General features: G+C 39.8%; 3 protein-coding genes and 1 non-coding gene across 6 annotated transcripts in view; 2 read left to right on the top strand and 2 right to left on the bottom strand.

Moving 5' to 3' along the window:
• The first annotated feature begins 26 nt into the window (after window positions 1–26).
• On the top strand, window positions 27–2,448 carry LOC121895475 (EBP cholestenol delta-isomerase). Its single transcript, XM_042408644.1, has 5 exons — window positions 27–196; window positions 459–771; window positions 880–916; window positions 1,008–1,138; window positions 1,885–2,448. Exons 2-5 carry the CDS (start codon window positions 459–461, stop codon window positions 2,103–2,105), a joined length of 702 nt encoding a protein of 233 aa, XP_042264578.1. The 5' UTR covers window positions 27–196; the 3' UTR covers window positions 2,106–2,448.
• A 2,506-nt stretch (window positions 2,449–4,954) lies between these two features.
• trnaf-gaa lies at window positions 4,955–5,027 on the top strand. The gene has a single exon. It is a non-coding gene; the product is annotated as a tRNA-Phe (tRNA).
• A 534-nt stretch (window positions 5,028–5,561) lies between these two features.
• On the bottom strand, window positions 5,562–7,779 carry fkbpl (FKBP prolyl isomerase like). The gene is made up of 3 exons (XM_042408626.1): window positions 7,463–7,779; window positions 7,055–7,353; window positions 5,562–6,286 (listed from the first exon to the last, which is right to left on the bottom strand). Exons 1-3 carry the CDS (start codon window positions 7,671–7,673, stop codon window positions 5,621–5,623), a joined length of 1,176 nt encoding a protein of 391 aa, XP_042264560.1. The 5' UTR covers window positions 7,674–7,779; the 3' UTR covers window positions 5,562–5,620.
• The window catches only part of LOC121895445 (putative helicase mov-10-B.1), a 65,007-nt gene continuing 51,799 nt past the window's right edge, over window positions 7,540–20,747 (bottom strand). For 2 of the 3 annotated variants that reach the window (XM_042408597.1, XM_042408598.1), the window contains exons 3-25: window positions 19,756–19,937; window positions 18,643–18,739; window positions 18,407–18,548; window positions 18,030–18,276; window positions 17,811–17,924; window positions 17,499–17,679; window positions 16,314–16,456; window positions 16,042–16,218; window positions 15,260–15,372; window positions 14,747–14,943; window positions 14,507–14,604; window positions 14,258–14,355; window positions 14,066–14,164; window positions 13,772–13,874; window positions 13,569–13,683; window positions 11,084–11,275; window positions 10,880–10,951; window positions 10,673–10,798; window positions 10,511–10,599; window positions 10,255–10,367; window positions 8,740–10,143; window positions 7,794–7,917; window positions 7,540–7,630 (exon numbers count right to left, since the gene is read on the bottom strand). In XM_042408597.1, the coding sequence (XP_042264531.1) occupies window positions 10,082–10,143; window positions 10,255–10,367; window positions 10,511–10,599; window positions 10,673–10,798; window positions 10,880–10,951; window positions 11,084–11,275; window positions 13,569–13,683; window positions 13,772–13,874; window positions 14,066–14,164; window positions 14,258–14,355; window positions 14,507–14,604; window positions 14,747–14,943; window positions 15,260–15,372; window positions 16,042–16,218; window positions 16,314–16,456; window positions 17,499–17,679; window positions 17,811–17,924; window positions 18,030–18,276; window positions 18,407–18,548; window positions 18,643–18,739; window positions 19,756–19,937 (2,760 nt within the window). In that variant the 3' untranslated portion in view covers window positions 7,540–7,630; window positions 7,794–7,917; window positions 8,740–10,081. The remainder of the gene's footprint in view (window positions 7,631–7,793; window positions 7,918–8,739; window positions 10,144–10,254; window positions 10,368–10,510; window positions 10,600–10,672; window positions 10,799–10,879; window positions 10,952–11,083; window positions 11,276–13,568; window positions 13,684–13,771; window positions 13,875–14,065; window positions 14,165–14,257; window positions 14,356–14,506; window positions 14,605–14,746; window positions 14,944–15,259; window positions 15,373–16,041; window positions 16,219–16,313; window positions 16,457–17,498; window positions 17,680–17,810; window positions 17,925–18,029; window positions 18,277–18,406; window positions 18,549–18,642; window positions 18,740–19,755; window positions 19,938–20,747) is intronic. The other variant, XM_042408599.1, reaches the window with a different exon arrangement.

Genomic DNA, 20,747 nt, shown 5'->3' with positions numbered 1-20,747 from the left:
GTCATTGCAATCTTAAGTACCCGCCCTGTGCTCTAGTGAGTTCCGCGTTTGAGTTCATCTCATTGATCAACATAGCATATAGTCAGACAGCAACGAACACTTTGATCTCTAATATTTTTGCATTTATTTAATACTCTTTATTCTATACAAAGGTTAAACTCTTTGCAGCTGGACTCACCTTTTGATAACATCACTGGTAAGGACAAAAGACACACTTATAGCATTATGCATAAAAAGAAGCTTTTGCCTATTATTGAGATCCTCAAATAAACTAACTTACCTAAATATATGACAAATACCTAATGAATTTCAGCACAGTCTAGGTAGTGCACAGACAGGCAGCCATTAAATTGTCTTATTCATACTGTCTTGAGTATATCTAATTGTTCTAATTAAACTGTAACTTAGGCCTGTTGTGAATGTGTTGTTAAGAGTGCTGACCATCCTTTCTTAAACAGATGATGGACACTGCTTCAGCAACTGGAGTTCTTCACCCCTACTGGCCACGAGACCTTTTGATTCCCACCTATGTTGCTAATGATCGATCTATGTCAGAGATCCTGGTGTTCCTGTTTTCCGTGTCTGGGGTGTTTCTACTCGTCACCTGGCTGATCACCGGCCGGAAAGGGGCCACCGGCAGGCTGGGGACATGGAGGCGTCTGGCTGTGTGCTGGTTTGCCGTTTGTGGTTTTATCCATAGCGTCATTGAGGGCTGGTTCTCGCTGTATTATGATATTATTCCAGGAGACCAGAGCTTCCTCTCACAATTGTGTGAGTACAAACAAGAACAACATGTTTTCAGAAAAATGTTATTAAATTGTCAGTCTGTATGCTGGAAGTGCTTGTTTTATCAATATATTTCATATTTCTCTCTCACAGGGAAAGAATATTCCAAAGGAGATAGTCGATATGTAATGTGAGTTCATCATTGCACATAATTATGTTTAAGTGTTGCAAAAAAACAAAGCTGTGACTAATTGTACCATGCATGTTTCTTTTCTATGCAGAGCGGATAACTTCACTGTGTGTATGGAGACTGTCACTACATTGTTATGGGGACCATTCAGCTTTTGGGCTGTGTTTGCCTTCTTGACTAACAAGCCCTACAGATTTGTTCTGCAACTCATTATTTCATTAGGTAAGAAGGTGCAATTACTACAAAATTGGTCACTTTATGATTCTGTTAAACTCTAAAGGGAAATGATTCTAGTATGGATGAGTTACTGGCCACACTGGGGTTAAATCGTCTTTAGTCTGACAGATAAATTGTCAATATCCAAGCAGTTCTACTAGCATCTCTTGACTTCACAGTAAAACAGTAGTTACATTAAAACCTACAGTTTTTCATAAAAAGTTGGTCCATCTCCACAACTTCTCAGAATCCAATAAATTGCTATTAATCATGTCTATATTCAATTCAATTCAATTCAATTCAATTTTATGTATATAGCACCAAATCACAACAAAAGTCATCTCAGGGCATTTTCCATAGAGCAGGTCTAGACTGTACTCTTTAATTTACAGAGACCCAACAATTCCTCTGTGAGCAAGCACTTGGCGACAGCGGTAAGGAAAAACTCCCCCTTTAATGGGAATAAACCTCAAGCAGAACCCAGCTCTAGGTGGGCGACCATCTGCTTTGACTGGTTGGATTGAGAGAGAAAGAAAGAGAAGGGGGGGGCAGAGAAGCAGAACAACAACAACAACAACAACAGATACATGACTGGCAACAACAAACAGCAGTGACAGCTGGAGAAGGACGTCCCCACAGCCACGGGCCAGAGTCTGGTTCTTGGGGGTTTCCTGCGGATGAGAAAGCACAAAGAACTCCATATGTTCTCTTTATCTCTATATGTTAAGCCTTATTATATAATCTCATTCCAGGTCAGCTGTACGGAGCAGTGCTTTACTTCTACACAGAGCACAGAGATGGCTACGCTCACAGTGAGCTGGGACACCCGATCTACTTCTGGTTCTACTTTGTGTTCATGAATGTGCTGTGGATCGTCATACCACTGATGCTCATTGTGGACGCGTGGAAACAGCTGTCGGCAGCTCAGATGCACACAGACAACACAAAGTCACACAAGTCTAAGAGGAACTGAGGAGCCGGAGGAAGAACTGACTGTGGGACTCTAGGATACTGACTACAGGAGATACAAGGGACAATGCAACTGAGGAGGGCATACACTTATACACTAATACACTGTACTATTCAACAGCAGTGTTCAGAAACGATTTCATAATGCAAATAAAATGTTTAATTTTTTAAAGTTGGAAATGCTGTATGGTGTGTCATTTTGTACCTGTTGAATTAAGTGCCTGCCTTTTAAATTCGAATATCCAATAAGTGCAATTTGTTCTCTGTTCATAAGACAAACATGTTTTGAATGTTTAATGACTTTGAAGAGCCTCAGACAAAGGACCAAAATAAATCTGTTTTCTCAACACTATGTTCATTTTATTTATATTTTTACACAACCTCATAATAGGACTGAACACTGCATCAGGTGCCTCTCTCTCACCTGGAACCGAGATCTAAGTATCTGGTTGAGGTATTAGTGTTTGTTGTTCACAAAACTACTGTCAAGATTCACTGTAGTATGAGCTGTAGCTATAATCCAATCAAGTTTGTTCTTCAAATTTTAATTTATTCTTCTGTACGTTTTCAATCGCTAACTACTTCTACATACTTTCAGTGACAGAAACCATTCAAACACCAAAATGTTCAGCACTTTAAGGACATTTATGCTGTTATTTTCCTTCTTCCTAGCATATTCCAGTGATTTTATGTATATTTTTAATATTAAAATATGGAAATGTAGGGGAGGAATGTTTGAAAGTCGATATCAATGTCCCATGTGGAAATGCTAAACATTAAAATACCAATAGCGCCACCATGTGGTCATTTATCACGTGTTTTACGTTTTGGCTCATAACTTGCCTCTTGGACAATGCCAATTTGACTGACATAAAAAAAATGGAAAAAAAAAATTCCGCCATTTTGGAACACATTTTTTTGCTTCTGTTAGCACATATTTCATCTAATCTTCACCAAACTTGGTACATGCCATATTTAGATGACCTTAAATAAAACTTATGAGTTCATTTTTGGGTATCACTCACCATTTGTCTGTAATTGGTTACCAAACTTTTAAAGGTGTGGCCTGGTGCATTTTACAGGCCATAACTTTTCAATGCTAAATTTGATTGCAACTAAATTTGGAAATGTTGTACATACAGCCCCACTGCACAGGTGTGTAACATTTGATACAATTCTAACTATAGGGGGCGCTACTGTAATATTATAACATGATATTTCTACAATCCTGTTGTCTTTACTAAAATAAGACTTGCTCTCCATGACAATGTGCACGGCATATTGTATGGCAGAAATAGCACCCCCTTGTGGCCGTTAGTGAAACACCACCATACTAGTTAACTGCTCCCAGATAACAACTGACTCGAGAAATTCGGAAACGAGCGCGCGATTTTTTTTCTTTTTCCTTTTGTTCAGTTGTATCAGAACAGACCAAGGAAAAGCAGGAGACCGTCGGCGGCTTTTCTTCCAGCCCTGGAATTTTTTTTATAACGGTAAGGCGAACAATGTTGTGGCAAAACAGTATTTAAAGTGGTTTTATGCCTCTTAACATAATTTCAGAAGGTTTTGACTTCCCATTTAAGCTTGCTAATAATATAATATCGGCAACGGCTAGCTTTTTAGCCGGGCTAGCTTACTTAACTAGCTAAGTTAGTTAGAATTAATAATAAATAAACAACTCTGTGTTTGTTATTAGTGATGTTACAACCAATGTTGCCCACAACTTGCTTTTCATCCGCATCTTACTATCTGTTAACGTTACGTTAGCTGCTCATAGGAATGTAGCCAGTAGCATATAGGCTAACGGCTAACCTTAAGGCTAACTGCTAACATTAGTTTGAAACAGCACCATTTGACAGCACAACCGGTCTCTACTTCAGGTTCAGGTTCCCCCAGAGTGCCGCGGATCAGTAGGGTAAGTTTTTTTTTCCTGCTTTGATTTCCCCATCATTACAGTAATTTTCTAATCCAGGCTATAAGTTAGTTAAAGTTTTGCAGTCTTATTGGATAAGTAACGTAAAGAAGTTAAAATTTCATCTAAAGTTAAATGTAATTCATTGTCTGATCGCTGTGTAATAAGTTGTGTAATGCGCTGCAATATGTATTACCATTGAAAAGCATATTGTATTTGGTTGTTCATTTAGATGTCGTGACTAGCTAAGAGAGAGGTTCACTCACGTAAGAAATATATATATTTCTTAAGTAATATTCCACGGTAACCAAATTTAGCAAAGTTGTACAGATGAGGGTGCTGAACAAGTCTGGAGCATTTTCAGCAGTGCTTTGCGATTTATTTCAGCTGTCAGTATTCACCATAGACTTTCTGCAGGAAATGCATTTTCTAGTTGATATGCTATTTGTTAATTAGCAAATTGTATGTTTAATCTGAGGGGAATCATTCTGACGGATCCATTACCACTGATCATGTTTTTACACAGTTCACTACAAACAAGGTATATTATGTTACTCTTGGCCATCAGAGGTCCGTTCGTCTCTGTCTCAATAGTCAACCGTTTTCCAATATGGGATTTTCGATTTTTATCAGCCTGCTATTTTTCCCATTCATTTCATTCAAATTGAAATTAAACTAAACGAGGAGAGGACTGAAACGTCTTTTCTGGATTGAAATGAAGTCAATAAAAAAGTCTAACGAACCACCGTTTATACACAAGTACGTGGTCTAATATAGCTTTAAACAACAAAAATATGCAGGGGGACGCTAATTTCATATATTCAGTATATATACTATAAGCATGAAATTTTTGCATAGATTTCAAACGCGTTGTGTTCCCATTAGACACGATATCGCGCCACCAGCTATATAATGAGACCGATATCTTCGACCGATATCTCGCCGAAATAGCTCAGTTGGGAGAGCGTTAGACTGAAGATCTAAAGGTCCCTGGTTCGATCCCGGGTTTCGGCATTTTGCCTCGACACTTCACAACGCACTTGTGCACAATGGTGATAGACCACTGACTGTATGAGGTTGACTACTAAAGCCTGACACCTTGTGGTCGACTGGAAGAAATACATTTGCGTCGCTCATTTGTGGGTTTATTTTCATGTTTTCAATCCCATTGTGATTTTAGTCCTATCTGATTACATTCATTGTTCCAAAATAAACTTTCCACGTGTTTTTTTTACTTTGAAATTATATTCAGTCAACTCACACACAAACATGTTCATGAATACTGCCACAGTTTCTCAATGCCTGTACCAATGCCACCTTTCACACTTAGATTCTTTATTTTTATTTATCTTTTTTCTATTTTTTCAACCTTAATTTTTATTCATCTAAAGTTTTAATACCTGTGGATTTATGCTACCATTTCACCAAAGCTGGGAAACACAATTTAACTACTTCATAGGTGGCATTTGATACTGAAAAGTATATATGTAATTGTGGTAATATGACTCCTTGAAAACATCATAGAATTGGAAGAAAAAGGGGAAATCGTGAAAATGAGCATACAGTTTTATTGATAATATTTGATACTTGACACATAACATTTAGTCCTAGCTAAACATTTTGCTAAGTCTCAGTCCCAACTGTGCGTTTGTCTCTTTCTCTCTACTTGCTATGTGTTTAAGTGCCTTCAAAGCAGAGGCTGATTCTGGCTGGAGCTTCAGCAATTCCCTAAATGCCTGCCTGGCTTCCTCCAGCTCATTCAACATCTGGCAGGCCTGGCCCAGCCGGTACCAAGCTTTAGCCCCAGCGGGTTCCAGCTGTGTGGCCTTGGCAGCGCTGGCCTTTGCCTGCTCTGGTTGGTTCAGTTTGAGCTGGCACAAGGACAGGTTTGAGTGGAGCTCTGCTTTGATGGTTTTGAATTCATTAGCTGAAGGAAGGTGCTGTGTTTCATCACTGGTGTTTGTGTCTTTTTGTTCCTCTGCTTCTTGTCCTTTATTCTCTGCCTCTCTGACACGACCATGGAGCGTGATGAGGAGTTTAAGGGCCCGGCTGTAGCTGTCTGCAGCCCCCCACACATCCCCACTCCTGAATCTCACTCCACCCCTCTCTTTGTGTGACTTCACCCACTCCCATTTTTCAGCAGGAGACATCTCCCAGGATTCCCTGCCTGGTGTGAACACTTGGAGTTCAATGGTGGCGCATAAAGGCAGTTTTTCCTCTGCAGGCTGGTTAATTGAGACATCTGGTCCATTTCCCACAGGAGAAAGTAGAATCTGAGTAGCAAAACACAATAAGTAGACCTGTTGTACATTTTTATTTTCACATTCTTCAAAAAAATGGACAAAAATGTTATGTATATTCAATTGTTTGAGCATTTAGTTTATGCTTTTATCAAGGTAAATAAAAAACAGATTACTTAAACAGCTTCCAAGAGAAATGGCTGTTACCCATTGATCTTTATTGCTAGAGAGCACCGGCAAAATGGTAACCAACTGGGGTTTGTTTTATTTTTCTCACTCTTCTACTGAGGTTTCTTTTCAGGCATTTATTCCTCACCACCACATTTGATATTCTCTGTCAGATTAACATCCTCACATGAAATATTTGCTTTCTGTTGTGGAGCCTGTTCAGTGTCAAGGCTGATTATGAAAGAAAGAAGTATACTGAAAAGATAAAATCAATGTAAGAGGGGATTTTTGTAAATGTATTAACTGTCTTATATGGATTAGTGCTGGGCGAAAGGCTAAAATAAACATCAGTATATGGATAAGAATGTTTATCAGTATCAATATACTGTATGTCACAATAATGAAAACATCACATTAAATAATCAAATTAATGTTCAGTGTGATGAAATTCTTTCCACTGTAATGTATTACATCAGATGTGTTTTTCACACATGTACAATAAAAACCATAATTACTGATTTTGTGAATTTGCAAAGAATTTTGTAAAATGACAACACATCACAATCATATCATCAAAAGTTGACATACGACAATATTGACATGCTGCCCAGGATGTGCTCTTCACACTCTTACCTCACATTTTTCTCCAGCTCTCATCCCTTCCACACATGCTTCTGTGATATCGCACTGACCCTCCCCCAGCCTCAGTGTAGTCCAATCACCCAGCGGGACCTGCAGCACAGAGTCATGACACCTAGGAAAGGCTGCGGCCACTGCTTCTGTAAGGTCAGTAACTAACTGGTCAGGTTGATCTGACAGCTTCTCGTCTCCTTTTTCAGATACTGAACTCTCTGCTTCATCCACGTCAGCCTTCAGCCTCACTCGGACACGACACAGTGAGCCCATCCTTGGACAGTAACTGGATGACCGTGCTAGAAGAGACAATGAGATATTATGATTACATATATACTAAGTATAAAAATACAGACTGGAAATTTACTGTATATTGAGGAATAAAGTAATATCAGAAAAGCATCATACATGCATCATCTGCACTATTAGAAACAGTCTGTTGACTCCCTTTGCGTGTCCACTTTTGCTGGACCTTCCAGAGGCCTCTGGGACACACTGACACCCAGGAGGTGACATCAATGCCGTCATGATCACTATTACCACGCAGTTGTTCTAGAGGGTGAACGGGATCCATTGCTGGGGTCATAAAAATATCAAAACATGAATAAAAGATGAGCATATCTACTCTTCAGACATGTTTTAATGAACATGACAATACATATTAGTTTTCATACAGTGACATGTGAAAGTCATAAATAAACATGGTTCTAGGGAGTGTTTCTGGAGACTAAAATACAACCTTGTTTTGTGTTTGGGACTGAGACTAAAATGTCTTCTTTGGGACAATCAAAGCTTAAGCACATTCTCAGACAAAGCTAGAGCACTTAAAGCAGTGGCTTGCAGACATGACCAGTACCTTACACCTGGAAAAAAAAAAATCAGATATGCTTTGATACCGAAGCTTTAAGAATTTGATAAACTATATCTTTTTGTCTCTTCTGGAAAGAAACTATACACTCAACAACACCACTAGTCCTAATACACATGCTAGGATAAGTGCCTTTTATTTAGTGGTAAATAGCACTCAACATAATTAGAGGGGAGAAGTGGGTTTCTCTTTTCTTTCTCCTTTTATCAGTTTGTTTGTATACAATATGCAGTAAAACATGCCACAATAACTGTTTGTGCATGTCAACAAGTATCAATATTTAACCTGCCTAATAAAGACATGCTTCCCGATCACAGCAATAAAATTATGTAAAAAAGAAACGTCTGGTTTCCAGCAGCGCCAGAATCTTAACTTTCTGACCACAAGCTGAGACACTTGAATTTTAAATCGTCAATATGACAAAATGACGTTTTGACTTTAACCATGATGAGATATACAGTCCACACCTAAACGTAACCAGAGGAGATAGCTGAGCCTGGTAGCAGTGTCAACCTACAACCGTGTAACTAAACATTACAAGCTAGCGTCATAATTTCAGAGCAATGTGTCGACCAGACAGGGAAATTTAACTGCAGTACATCTAACAGTGGGGCAGGTTTCTCTAGTATCAGTTTGACTATGCTACAGCGGACAGTAAAGCTAATTCTCTAAATGAATTACCTCATATTGCTAACAAAAACACCGTTTAACAATAACAAAACTAGCGCTGTATAGCATCAGATACCTCTCAAAACACTGAGTTATATTTCATTATTCTACATAAGTGCTATGCGTAACTTGAAGGCGTCTATCTCACCTAAATCAATAAGTGCGATATTAAATACTGGGTGTCCCAAACCGCCGGGTGGTCAGAACATAAACAAACACTCAGCACTTCCGAACTTCTTCTTCGCTTTTTTTCCTCCCTCCTGTTTATTGGCGGGTGGCAGCCATCTTGAAGACGCATTACCGCCACCCACTGTACCGGAGGGTCAAAGCACATGATTTTATATTATGTAGCGATGGATGGAGGGATGGATAGATAGATAGATATAAAAAAAATAAATAGAACAAGAATGGCCAGGTGGATGTTGCTACGGTAGTAGCAGGAGTGGGACGTGTTGAAGACTTGAGACAAATGTGTTAATAAAGTATTTTTGAAATACTAAGTAATCTTTACGTTTTGCTTAGATTCTACATTTTTCCCTACAAACACATGGTAGCTTTTTGTTTTTGCAATATTGTTAGTCTTGCAAATGCGTTTGATGCATTTAAATTCATAATCTGACATAATAATCTAACTTCTCCATTAGCAAACAGGGATGAAGGAACATATAAGTGATGCTTCATTTATTGTAAATAATATAAGTGTTTACTTGAAATTACTGACACTTCCAAAGTATATCACTATGTCTAACATTTGTGTTTTTCCAGGCAAGAATTAGTTCACATATATTTCCCTTCGATATTAAAATAAAATTGTATTTTTGCCATTTAACAGAAAACCAAAGCCCAGAGCCCACTGAAGACTAAAACCAACAAGTGCTAAATGATCCAGACTATTTCCAGCTTTGGCTTTGATGATCTGATAGAAGAAACTTTTCAATTTCTTGTTTTTAAAAGAGCTTTTATTTTTCATTCAGAAAATACCAAACACTTATATTTTTAATTTGGTAAATATGATTAAAAAGGGTGATTCAAAAATAGAGTGTACACTAAACATAGATGGAACCTGCTGTGTAGCTGGATCAATACATTATCATAAAACTACATGATTCAATGAGTGATCTGAGCTGAACAACAGTAGCATTTGCAGCTATGTCAAGTAAAACAGTTTGAAAAGTGCAGCTTGCTGAGGTAGCCCAAGACAAACTGTCTGAACATGAATCAACTCCCTGTCCTTCATGGTCTTTGGTTAAGTTTTAAAAAGATAAACTGACATTAACAAGATATTATGTGTAATTGGTTATTGTTATTTTCTGAATAAAGGCTGTGTTCCAGATGGAAAGGTGCCGTTGAGCCCTTTTAGGAGAATTTGAGTACAAATGTGAATGAAACCATTTCATGAACCTCTGCTTCAAGTATCGAGTGGTGACATAAACCAAATGTAGAGCATAATCAGTTCCTTCAAGTGTTCAGGACAGGAGTTCTCCTTTTCCTCACAGGTCATTCCTCCACTCGGGGTCCAGGTGCTGCTGGACAACACTCTCGGCAGTCTCCACTGGGGAGAAAAGAGTCACAGGGAAGAAAGCAAGGTGGACAAACTTTAACATTGTTCAAAAAGCTCATTGTGAGGGGGATACTAGTGAAAATAAAGATATGCATGTGTCACCTTCAGGCACAATCTGGATGCAGAGGGCAGCAAGTCTCGCCACCATGTCTTCTTCTTCCTCTGCATGTATAAATCCAGTGTAGCCTCCCTCATCTCTACAGTACTGGATGAACCTGCAGACGAGCAGAAAGGGGGAAAATGTGAGTGAGAGAAAGATACATTATGGCATTAGATTAAGAGGAACTTTATATTAAAATGCTAATTAATATATGCATGCAGTGATTGCAGAAATCAGAAGTAGCAATGTGGCGCGTACCGGGCCCAGATAGGATCTGTGTTCAGCACTCTGGGGTTTCCCACCACAATCAGAAGGGCTTTAGCTCGAGTCACAGCCACATTGAACCTCTGTTGAAGGAAATAAGAGTGTCAGAATAATACTTTGTGTGTATGTACAGTGTATGTGTTTTGCAACGTATACCTTCTCATTCTTGACAAAGCCGAGGTTGAACTGTTTGTCTATCTCTGTGTAGTCACGGCTGCTCCGAACTGTAGACACCAATATCACTCTCCTCTCCTGACCTTGGAACTCCTCCACCGAACCAACCTGACAAACACATGAATACACACTTAGGACACAGCTTCTATTGTGTGTTTCACATTACTTCAGTGTGAAATATTTGGTCACCTTCAATTTGTCCATGTCCGTACGTTTGAGGTCTTTCCCAACTTTTTCCAGGGCCTTACGGATTTTCTGCACCTATGTGACACCAGAAAAAAACAGCTCCAACTTTTAATCTAGATATAAATATATTTTTCCACTTCAAAGTGCTTTCATTTGTAAAACAAGAAGCTGAATTGTTGTATTCTGCGGATGGAAGTTCATTCTGACCTGTTTCCGGTAGGGGGCGATGATGCCTATGTCTCCGGGATTGATGGTAGCCAGGCCCTTCTTTGCTTGTGTCTCCAACAGTTTCTTCACATAATCCATCAGCACCTCCACCTCTGCTCTGTTGAAGAATGAAGGGCTGCTGGCCTCACGCTCATCGATGCCTGTCACCCCATGGAAAATCACTGGGAAGTCCTGAGAGACATGTGAGATGTATTTTATATTTGAAAGAAAATGTTTTTGATTGCTTATATATTCTTTAGAGAAATTATTTTGAGCAGTTTATATATTAGAGACATGCAGAGCTTTAACAACTAATCAACTAAAGGAGTTCATTGTACTAGTCTGGCTTCAGGAAACAACACAGTAGCATCACAGCATCCTCAAAGATTGTTAACGATATAATTGAGTCACCAGATCACAAGAAAAAACACGTGCTGCTCTTATTGATCTTTATCGATCTTTCAAAGGCCTGACCACCTTATCCTGAAGCAATGGCTGCTCAATATTGGGTTGTCTACACAGGCTGTTGGCAGGTTTGAAAATTACCTCTCTGAAAGGAGATAATGTGTTAAATTTGATGGCACCTTCCTCCAATGTACTACATGTTACGTCAGGGGTCCCCCAAGGTTCTGTTTTGGGTCCACTTTTGTTTACTATCTATGTTAACAACCTAGGTCAAAATGTTCCTAATGCACAATTTCATTTTTATGCCGATGATACTGCTTTGGTGCCACCCTTACTCTTGCCTTTGGTATTGTAGGTTGTCATGGTTGTTTTATCTGAAACTTGCATTAAATGCTACAAAAACTAAATTGCTGCTGTTTTCTAATGCCAGGAAGGCTTTAGCTTCTCTTCCTAACACTGTAACCTTGCAGGGCAGTCAGATCGAATTAGTGTCACAGCAAAAGTATCTAGGTATTTTAATTGATGATCATTTAACTTTTAAACTTCACATTGAAAACCTAGTAAACAAACTGAAGCTTAAGCTAGGTTTTTATTTTAGAAACAAATCCTGCTTTTCCTATATTGCATGGAAAAAACTGGATGAGATTACATTTCTTCCCTTGCTTGACTGTGGTGATCTGCTGTACATGCATGCCCCTGCCCAATGCTTGCATTGGCTGGATACTGTGTAACACAGTGCTCTGAGGTTTGTTACAAGCTACAAAGCTCTCACTCACTATTGCACCCTATATGCCATAGTTCAGTGGCCTTCGTTGGCCTTGTGCAGACTTACTCACTGGCACATATTTATTTATAAGTCCATCCTTGAAGTGAGAGAAATTAAATGCTCATTTGTGAGAGAGAGATGTTCAATGTTCAATTTATGGAAATGTTCATATTATGAGCTACATCGTTTCAAAAGAATGTGCTAATCAAAGCCTTGACATGATGACTTAATCTACAGGGAGTCACTCTGGCCTCCAAGGTCTCATACAAGAGATGTTTTATGTTCATGGCGCCAGGATGGGAGATAAGGTGGTAACCTTGGATGGGTAACAACAGCTTCCCACATTGTTTTCCAATGAGAGTTCATTCTGTAATTACGTGTCTCTGTTTCTCCCCTCCCTGGTAATGTGACCTGAGCAACTCTACAAAAAGTGATTGTTTTCCTGCTTGTGCTAAGTTTTTGGTGCGACTGTATCCATGTATACACTGTGCCAAAGGCTTCTCTGATGCCAGATTTTTTTGTTCAATAAACTTCATACATTCAAGTAAGCATCAACTGGAGCCTGTGGAGACTCTTCAGGTCTATTTTTCATCAAAGTATTATTCAACAATTATTCAACAAGTACAAGATGTTCCCTATCACTTGGTCTGCTCCCTTCTTACCTTTGAGGTTATATCTCACTTATTGTTTGCACTCAAATGACACCCTCTTACTGTCCTTCCCTAAAGTTTGCACTGCAGCCTGGAACCACTTGCAGACAGATTTGCCATTGAGCTACCGGCCTGCTATATCCTCAGGGCGGACACAATAGTTAGTGACTCCGGTAAGACCAGAAGGGCATGGGGGACTATGCATTTATGTTAACAAATCTTGGTGCACGGACAATGCCATTATCGAGAAGCACGGCTCTGCTAACCTAGAATATCTCATAGTTAAGTGTAGACCTTTCTATATGCCCAGAGAGTTTACATGCTAGTAACGCCTCTTTGTCACGGTGCAGCCATTTTAGGCACATCCAACAAAACTGGGAACACAGAAATGGTGAAAAACAGTTTAACGATCTAATTCCACAATTCAGATTCAATTTTCCTTTATATGGACTTTAATCTTTATCAAAAAGGAGAAAACAGCACCTAAAAGTAGTAGTTTGAATCTTGATATGGCTTCATTATATTTTGAATAACACAGACATACAGTAATAAAGTCTTGTAGGTGTAGGTATATTTAAAATTACTTTTCATGTTGTGATTTCTACATGATCAGTTTCTGCACATGCAATGCACTGTATGTGTGTGCTAAAAGAAGAATCCTTACCTTCTTCGGGAGGTATTCCCATCTGCAGTAGGAGTTGCGTAATTCATTTGCACAGACCTGGAGCTCTCCGTCATAGAAGAGCTCGTTGGGAATCTTCAGAATGGCAGGATGGGACCTCACGAGGACAAACAGAAATGATGTGTCCAGGAAAATCAAACACATCATACCTTTTAAGGAGTGACCTATAACCGTATCTACCACACCTGTAGTTGCGCAGCAGTTTGGTGACAAAGCGCTTGTTGAACACACCCTCTTCCTTCTGGTACAGAGTGAAGTCATTCATCATCCGCTCCAAGAGGGACACTCCTGCAGACAGCGGAGCTTTTTTAACCTCTAAAAACTAGTCAAACAACATCATATACTGCAAACACAAGTGGGGCAAGGCTATGTTTTTAAGTTTTTTTTAAGTCTAAACAAGAACTGAATTGCAGAATTACGTATCTTTATTCATCAAAACTACAGCGAAGTTGAGTTGAGTTGAGTGTGTCTGTACCTACCCATGCCGTATTTCAGCGCAAAAGGTGATCTGAGAATAGGTCCGAGCTGCTTGGGGTCCCCAGCTAGAACAACCTGACCAGACTCTGCATGAAGCAGCCCTTCGTTGCACAAATAACAAAGAAAAAATCAACCAACACACAAAGCAGGTTCAATACAATTACAGAAAAAACATTGTTGTTTGTGTTCTTCACCTGCCAGCGGGATTAAACATTCAGGCTCCACAGCGTGTCCTGCCTCATCCACAAACACGTGAGTGAAATGTCCTGTGGGAATGTTTCCTGTGACCAGCCTGCAGAGATCAGAGAGAACATACATGTCAGCAAACTTAGTCCCACAGAAATTCATTTGTAGAGTTGTATAAACAAGATACAAATACTGTAGTATGCAAAAGTGAAAGTGCAGGTGTCATGCAGGTGAGCATTGTGAGGGTCATTCACTACCTTCCAGCAGTAAACTGGGTCATAACCAGGATCTCGTACTCCATCAGCTCCTCTTTAGCAGGATAAACGTAACACTCCCCTACCAGGTTAGAGCATGCCTGTGAAAGTACCACAATGTCCGTGTAAAAAAACCTAAATGAGGCTAAAGAGGCTTAGTAGTAAATAATAAAGCAGAAATGCTTCACATCCAAGCATCAATCAATCATAATCACATGGAATACATGAGTGCCTGACACTGACTTTTAATCGTTCAGGGACACATTTTGGGTCCCGGCTGCTGGCGTACATGCGGTACACTTTGTGCTTGTCCACGTGGTCTAGAATCTTCTCGCAGAGCAGATCAGCAGCGCTGTTGGAGGGAGCGCAGGCCAGGATGTGGCAGGAGGTCTGAGTCTTCTCTATCTGCTTGATGGCCTCCACCAAAGTGGCCGTTTTTCCTTAACAGACATCATCAGAGTAAAGTCAAGTGAGTTGTGCTGAAAAGAGACTTTGTCATTCGATTTCTACAAGACAAATTGATTTATTTAGGTTTATTTTACATGGTACATGAATCTGTACTGACTTCTATTTTAAATTAAGTCGTTCAATGTAAAGGTTTGGTTCTGTAAGGAGAGATTTTGTGAGCCAAGAAGTTTTTTTGTTTTGTTTTCTGGTTTTGTGAGCAGTTGAAACAATAAATGGTCAAACCTAAATCGCTTAAACAGTGCATCTAATAAGGACAAAGAGAAAGTAGCATGCTGGTACATGATGTACCTGTGCCAGGAGGGCCAAACACCAGATAAGGAGCAGGTTTGGATGAGCCAGCTACAATGTGTTGCACAGCTTGAAACTGCTCCGGGTTTTTCTTCAGCTGAGAGTCAAACAGCCTATAGACAAAGGAACAGAGATATGATGTCGGAGCTGAGGCAGCAGGTATGTTTATATGCACAGAGAATCATATACTCATCAGTTAACTCAAGCTTGGACCACTGCTGTTACAACAAAAAAGCTTATTTATAGAAGTAATGAGATTATGAGAAACTCCTTTAAAATGCCTTCATGAATCATATATTTAACACAGTACTATGGTATGTAAATATTTTTATCCTTAAGTTTTGATTGAACATAAATCAAATACTGCAGTATTTTCTGCTATTACCATTTTTCATTATTCCTCCCTGCATTTGTAGGGATTTTGAGTAAAATATTTCTATATTTTTCTTTTCTATTTCAAATTTGCCTCCCGCCATGAGTTCAATCAGCCAATCAGCTTGCTTCATGGTCAGATCAACATGACGTGTTGTTGGGATTTGTGCACTGCGGCTCCTCGTCAAGCTTCTCCAAGCTGCAGTTATCCTTAACATCCTTCTCTACATCGACCTACAGAGACATTTACCTGTATCTTCAGAGAAACATATTTCCAGCCTCAGTAGTGCAGCGTTATCATATGTGCAGCTCAATCACTGTCTTATATTATTCATTCATATGAAGAGGGAGGGAGGGTCAGAGTAATTTACAGATACACACAGTATATTGTGTGTTGTAGCATGTCTAACCTCAGTTTGGGAAGTTCAGATGGCTGAGAGGAGGATGTGGGTGCAGCAGGGAACAACACCTCTCCCAGTCTGTATGTAGCTGCCAGCTCTGCTGCTCTGTGCTGAAGACGCAGAGTCAGGCGGCTGACAGTGAACTCAACATTGAACTTCATCCCATCTACAAAGCGATCCAGCAATCTGCAAACAAATTCACACAACATGATATGAATTGCTGATACTAAGAATGACCATTTATGTCGTCAAAAAGTGTCACTTTGTTGTCTTGATCTTACTCTGCGCCGAAGCCCAGTTTGATGCTGTCCAGCTGCACACTGTGGACGTAGCCGCGGTACTTCACCCCTGTCTCTCCTGCGGGATACACAAGCAGCTGATCGCCTCGCAGCACAGACGGACGGTTCTCAGACACACCAGGTACCTGACAGGTGAACAAGATCTATGTCAGTGACAATCCAGGTGAATATATCGGCAGTGTTAATCTAAATAATTTTAATACAGTGTATATCAGACTTCAGTTGTTGGACAAGTACTGTAATGTAATAAACTTTAAAAATTGTGTATTTATTGATATTAATGTGTAATGGACTCTGACAGCCCTTTTAAATGATGTCCGACCTTCCCTAAAACTGACCAGGTGAACAGAACCACTTGTGGATATCAGAGTGGCCTTTAAAGAGGACGTATCATGCACATTACCAGGTTTTATATTTTTATTCTGGGTCTCTACAGGAATATCTTTGTATGATTTACAGTTCAAACATTTCTTATTAATCTTATATTGGCCCTTTATGGAGCCTTCAGTTCAGCCTCTGTCTGAAACAGGCTGTTTTAGTTCCTGTCTCTTTAAGGCCCCCCTCCCGATGAGCCCACTCTGTTCTGATTCGCCAGCTTTCAGAAGCTGCCCCTTGGCTGGCCGGCAGCCTCAGAGGCTTCATTAACAAACAATAGTAGTCAGATTTCACGTCTTTTCCTTGTTCCTTACTTGAAATGTAAACTTCTCAAAAAAATCTGTACATGTTTGAGCTGAAATCCAATCTGAAATATGGGAGTGGACAACACGAACAATCAATGGAACAACCTTAGCAACAAAAGCTAAGGAACGGGTGGCTGTTTGTGGGCATGTGAAAACAATCTGATGTCATCACAAGGAGGAAGTAGAAGTAACATTGCAAACAGAGCAGGCTGAGGCCCTGGCTTTTGACTTTCAGAGAGCATTTTTACATACATTCACCTCAAGTTTTAGAACTTTGACCGTGTTTAACATAAATATCTAACATCATGACAGTAGAAAAATAACAGAAAATCACAAAAAGCAGGATATGTCCCCTTTAAATTAAACCTAAAGCTCTGGTTTAAATCAACAATCACCAATGCTTTCCTCACAGGTGTAGAGCATTTTAAAATTGTGCAAGAAGCAAAGTGAAGGAAAGACAGATTATGTGAGTGAGTGAATGAGCGACCTCCAGAATGAGAAGTTTCTTGTTGATCCGATCTCTGACCATGCAGGCGTGTTCTCTGTCATTGTTGGGGATGTTGTATCTCCTGATGTCCACCTCCATCTGAAGCTCCTCCAGATACAGCAGCAGCTGGAACTTCTCTGAGTAGTTCTCCCAGCTTAAGGGACTTTCCAGCAAGGCGATTCTAAACAGAGTAAATGAGAAGAAACAAATTGTACGACAGCATATGTATCGTGGAACAGAAACTGGACTGTTATATATCACTACTGACCAACAGTGTAGCTGGAAAAGACTTAAAAACTGAAGTGACTTTACCTTCTATCAGAGTAAGGAGTACACTTCTTCAGTGACTGGATGAGCTCGTACATATATGGTGGTATTTTGTACGCTCTTAGCATAACTTCATTTTTTAGGTGCATCACAGAGAGCCTGGTAAGAGGAGACAAAATGAAAAAAGTTGGATGCATCACAATGAGACAACATTCATTTTACAAACCTTTTATATTCAACAGTGTATTGAGTAAACTTTGATACCCTTCAGGTGGCTGCCCGTCCACAATCGTGCAACAAGTTTCAGGGATAAAGACAGGAAGGGAGCGGGGTTTGTAAGGGGCTACAGGTGCCAGCTCCAGTCCTAAGGAGGTCATACATTGAGCCTCAATAAAGCGCACGATGTGGAATGGAGTGGAGTGCAGGTCTGGTTGAAACTCAAAGGCCAGTGTGGCTGGATAGAAACCAACCAAACTGCAGTGGAATCGGACCTGGATTTCATAGCCATCACCTGAGAATAGAACATGACAATGTTTTGTATATTCATAGAGCTTTATTGTACCCATTATTATCTCTCAGTGGAGCAAAATATCACATCACACATTCAAATAATAGAAAACTTAATTTGATATTCGCATCACCTGGGTTTAGAGTGAGAGGGTTTGTCTTGGTCACTTTGCGCTCATCGTTTAGAGTGAAGTATTTGAGCCAGTGCAGTGGGGTGTAGTAGGTGAAATACACAGGTTCTGTTCCCGTGTTTTCCACAGTCAGATTTACCACGTACTGTTAAAAAAAAAAAAAATCAAAAAAAGATCAATGCAGTGGAGCTTCACATTTGTACCACAACCATAAATACCTCTATAAATAACATCAATACCTCATATGTATTTTCCACACACAAGCAAAGTTTCCCGTCCTCAAACTGAGGGTCAGACGTGATCCTGACACCACGTTTGTCAGAGATGAACTGAGCCCTGTGAGTGCAAAGGTAGTGATACTCTGTGTTACAGTCATTAAATCACAGATTCAAGTCTAATCCTTTCAATTATATTCTTGTTTTATATGTGCAGAGAAATACAAGCAGCAGAGTGAATGCAAGGCCAGTGACACAGGTAATGAAAAGTAAATGTTTGAAAAGAAGCTGTATAATTCACAACATTGAGGACTGCTGCTGTTAACCTGTTAGCCATGCTTCTGCAGTTTATGCTTACAATCCTACCAACGCTTCACTCTGTCCCATCTGCTTTTTGCCACATCACATGAGTAAATTAACCCTGTTGTTGTGTGCCTTGCTCCAAAGAGGAACTTTGTTTTTTAATGTGACTTTTTACATTACTTATTATCTATAAAGTAAAAACAGACTGACAAGAACCCCCGGCAGGCCAAAAAATATTTTTTTAAATGCCAAAACTAACGCCAAATATCCATTCATACGGAAATCAATAGTGTTTGGGAGCCTCTGAGCAGCAGTTTCAAAACGTGAGTCAACGTCTGTGTCGTTGCCTGGGAAACTCCAGGTTGCATAGCTCCTTTTAAGGAATAGGGCAGAGCGTAAGTGAGTGAGTGGTTAAGCAAGAGAGTGAACGTCAGTAAAGTGACGGTGAATGTGAGCAGAGCAGAGGAAAAGGTTAACAGTAAGACTGTATTCAGACCAAATCAGGCATTGCAGCGGAAGTGTGTGGGTGTGTTTAATTGTCCTCCGGAACGTAACCGCTTTGAAACAATCAGAAAATAACGTTAGTTTGTGTTTGGTGTGTCCCCCCCCCCGTGCCAGGCCAAACTACTCAACTTAGCGGAAACACTAAAACAAATTCCAGTTGCCTAGAAAAACCATTACACATGTTGGACTTGAGAGGATTGCATTGCAAAGGAAATGGCAGAAGAACCTCATATTTGTCAAAAATGTTAAAAAAACAAAACAAACTGCTCTTGCAGCACTCAAAACAAACACTCTGACAAAAAAATGACACTCATTATTTGATCCTCTTACCTGTCTGTCCTGAGCCTGTTCATCAATAGACTGGCTAATTTCCTCCTGGCTCGAACCCCCGTCACTGCTTCTTCTGCTGAGGTAAAGATCAGTACTGACCCAGGACTGGCCACTCCATTCTGGGTCCACGCTGGCTGACGGTCCCTGGATGAGTGCCACTGGTCCAGATAGAGAGCTCTGACCTGTGCAGAAGATCACTTCAAGTCAGTCTTGTCTTGGGATGGAAAATACATCTATTGTGGTGTAATTTTATAAGACTTATGATGTGCTGAAAGAAAGGTAAAATACAATACACTGTTAAAATAACAACAAGCATTAAGTAAAAGTGTGTTGAATTATCATTATATTGAATGTATACCTCACAGAAACTTGTGATTGACATATGGGCACAAAGTATGTTAAAAATAATCTCACTCAGTGCACTGGATAAAATTGTAAGTGTGTTTGTAGTATACTCGTTTTTTTTTAAAAAGAGCGGCCTTGGGAAAAGAACGAGAAATGGGGGTGTGGGGTGGCAAGAATGTGGAGAAATGATAGCCAGGAGAAGGATTGGAAATAGTGGTGTAAAGTGACCAGGTGCAGTTATAAAAAATAGAAGAGCATGACTGGATAGAACTGGATATGCCAGGCATGTCCAGTTCAGCCCAAAAAACCTATTTTTGGTCTGCAACAGGTGATGTAGAGAGATTATAATGGTGTAATTGGCTAGTATGAAGAGGTTGGACAATAGGCGTGCCTTATATAAGACAAAAGATATAAAACTGGGGGCTGAAGGTCAGCTTGCCAGAACACATGTGGTGAGCCTTGTGTGCACTATATATTGTTCTCCTTTTTTGCCGGCATTAAAGTACATTTTGCTGCTCAGAACTCTGACTCCTGATGATTCTTTTATTTTTTTGAACATCAAAGAGAAGTTTTGTCCTTGAGCTGATCTGAAACTTTTTTCAACTGAGATCGAAAGATTAGACACGATACTATCAAGTTACTGAATG

Source organism: Thunnus maccoyii, chromosome 4 (assembly GCF_910596095.1).
Source record: "Thunnus maccoyii chromosome 4, fThuMac1.1, whole genome shotgun sequence".
NCBI classification, from domain to species: domain Eukaryota; kingdom Metazoa; phylum Chordata; class Actinopteri; order Scombriformes; family Scombridae; genus Thunnus; species Thunnus maccoyii.
The sequence above is the reverse complement of the archived record's forward strand: the minus strand, read 5'-3'. Positions and strand labels throughout refer to the sequence as shown.

Excerpts from the sequence above, each read along its gene's own strand:
- fkbpl (XM_042408626.1), bottom strand. The coding sequence starts at position 7,673 with ATGCTCATCTTTTATTCATGTTTTGATATTTTTATGACCCCAGCAATG. Across the intron at positions 7,354-7,462 it reads TAATAGTGCAGATGATGCAT|CACGGTCATCCAGTTACTGT; the intron begins GTATGATGCTTT and ends TGTCTCTTCTAG. Across the intron at positions 6,287-7,054 it reads GAGCTGGAGAAAAATGTGAG|ATTCTACTTTCTCCTGTGGG; the intron begins GTAAGAGTGTGA and ends TTTGCTACTCAG.
- LOC121895475 (XM_042408644.1), top strand. The coding sequence starts at position 459 with ATGATGGACACTGCTTCAGCAACTGGAGTTCTTCACCCCTACTGGCCA. Across the intron at positions 917-1,007 it reads GGAGATAGTCGATATGTAAT|AGCGGATAACTTCACTGTGT; the intron begins GTGAGTTCATCA and ends TTTTCTATGCAG. Across the intron at positions 1,139-1,884 it reads GCAACTCATTATTTCATTAG|GTCAGCTGTACGGAGCAGTG; the intron begins GTAAGAAGGTGC and ends ATCTCATTCCAG.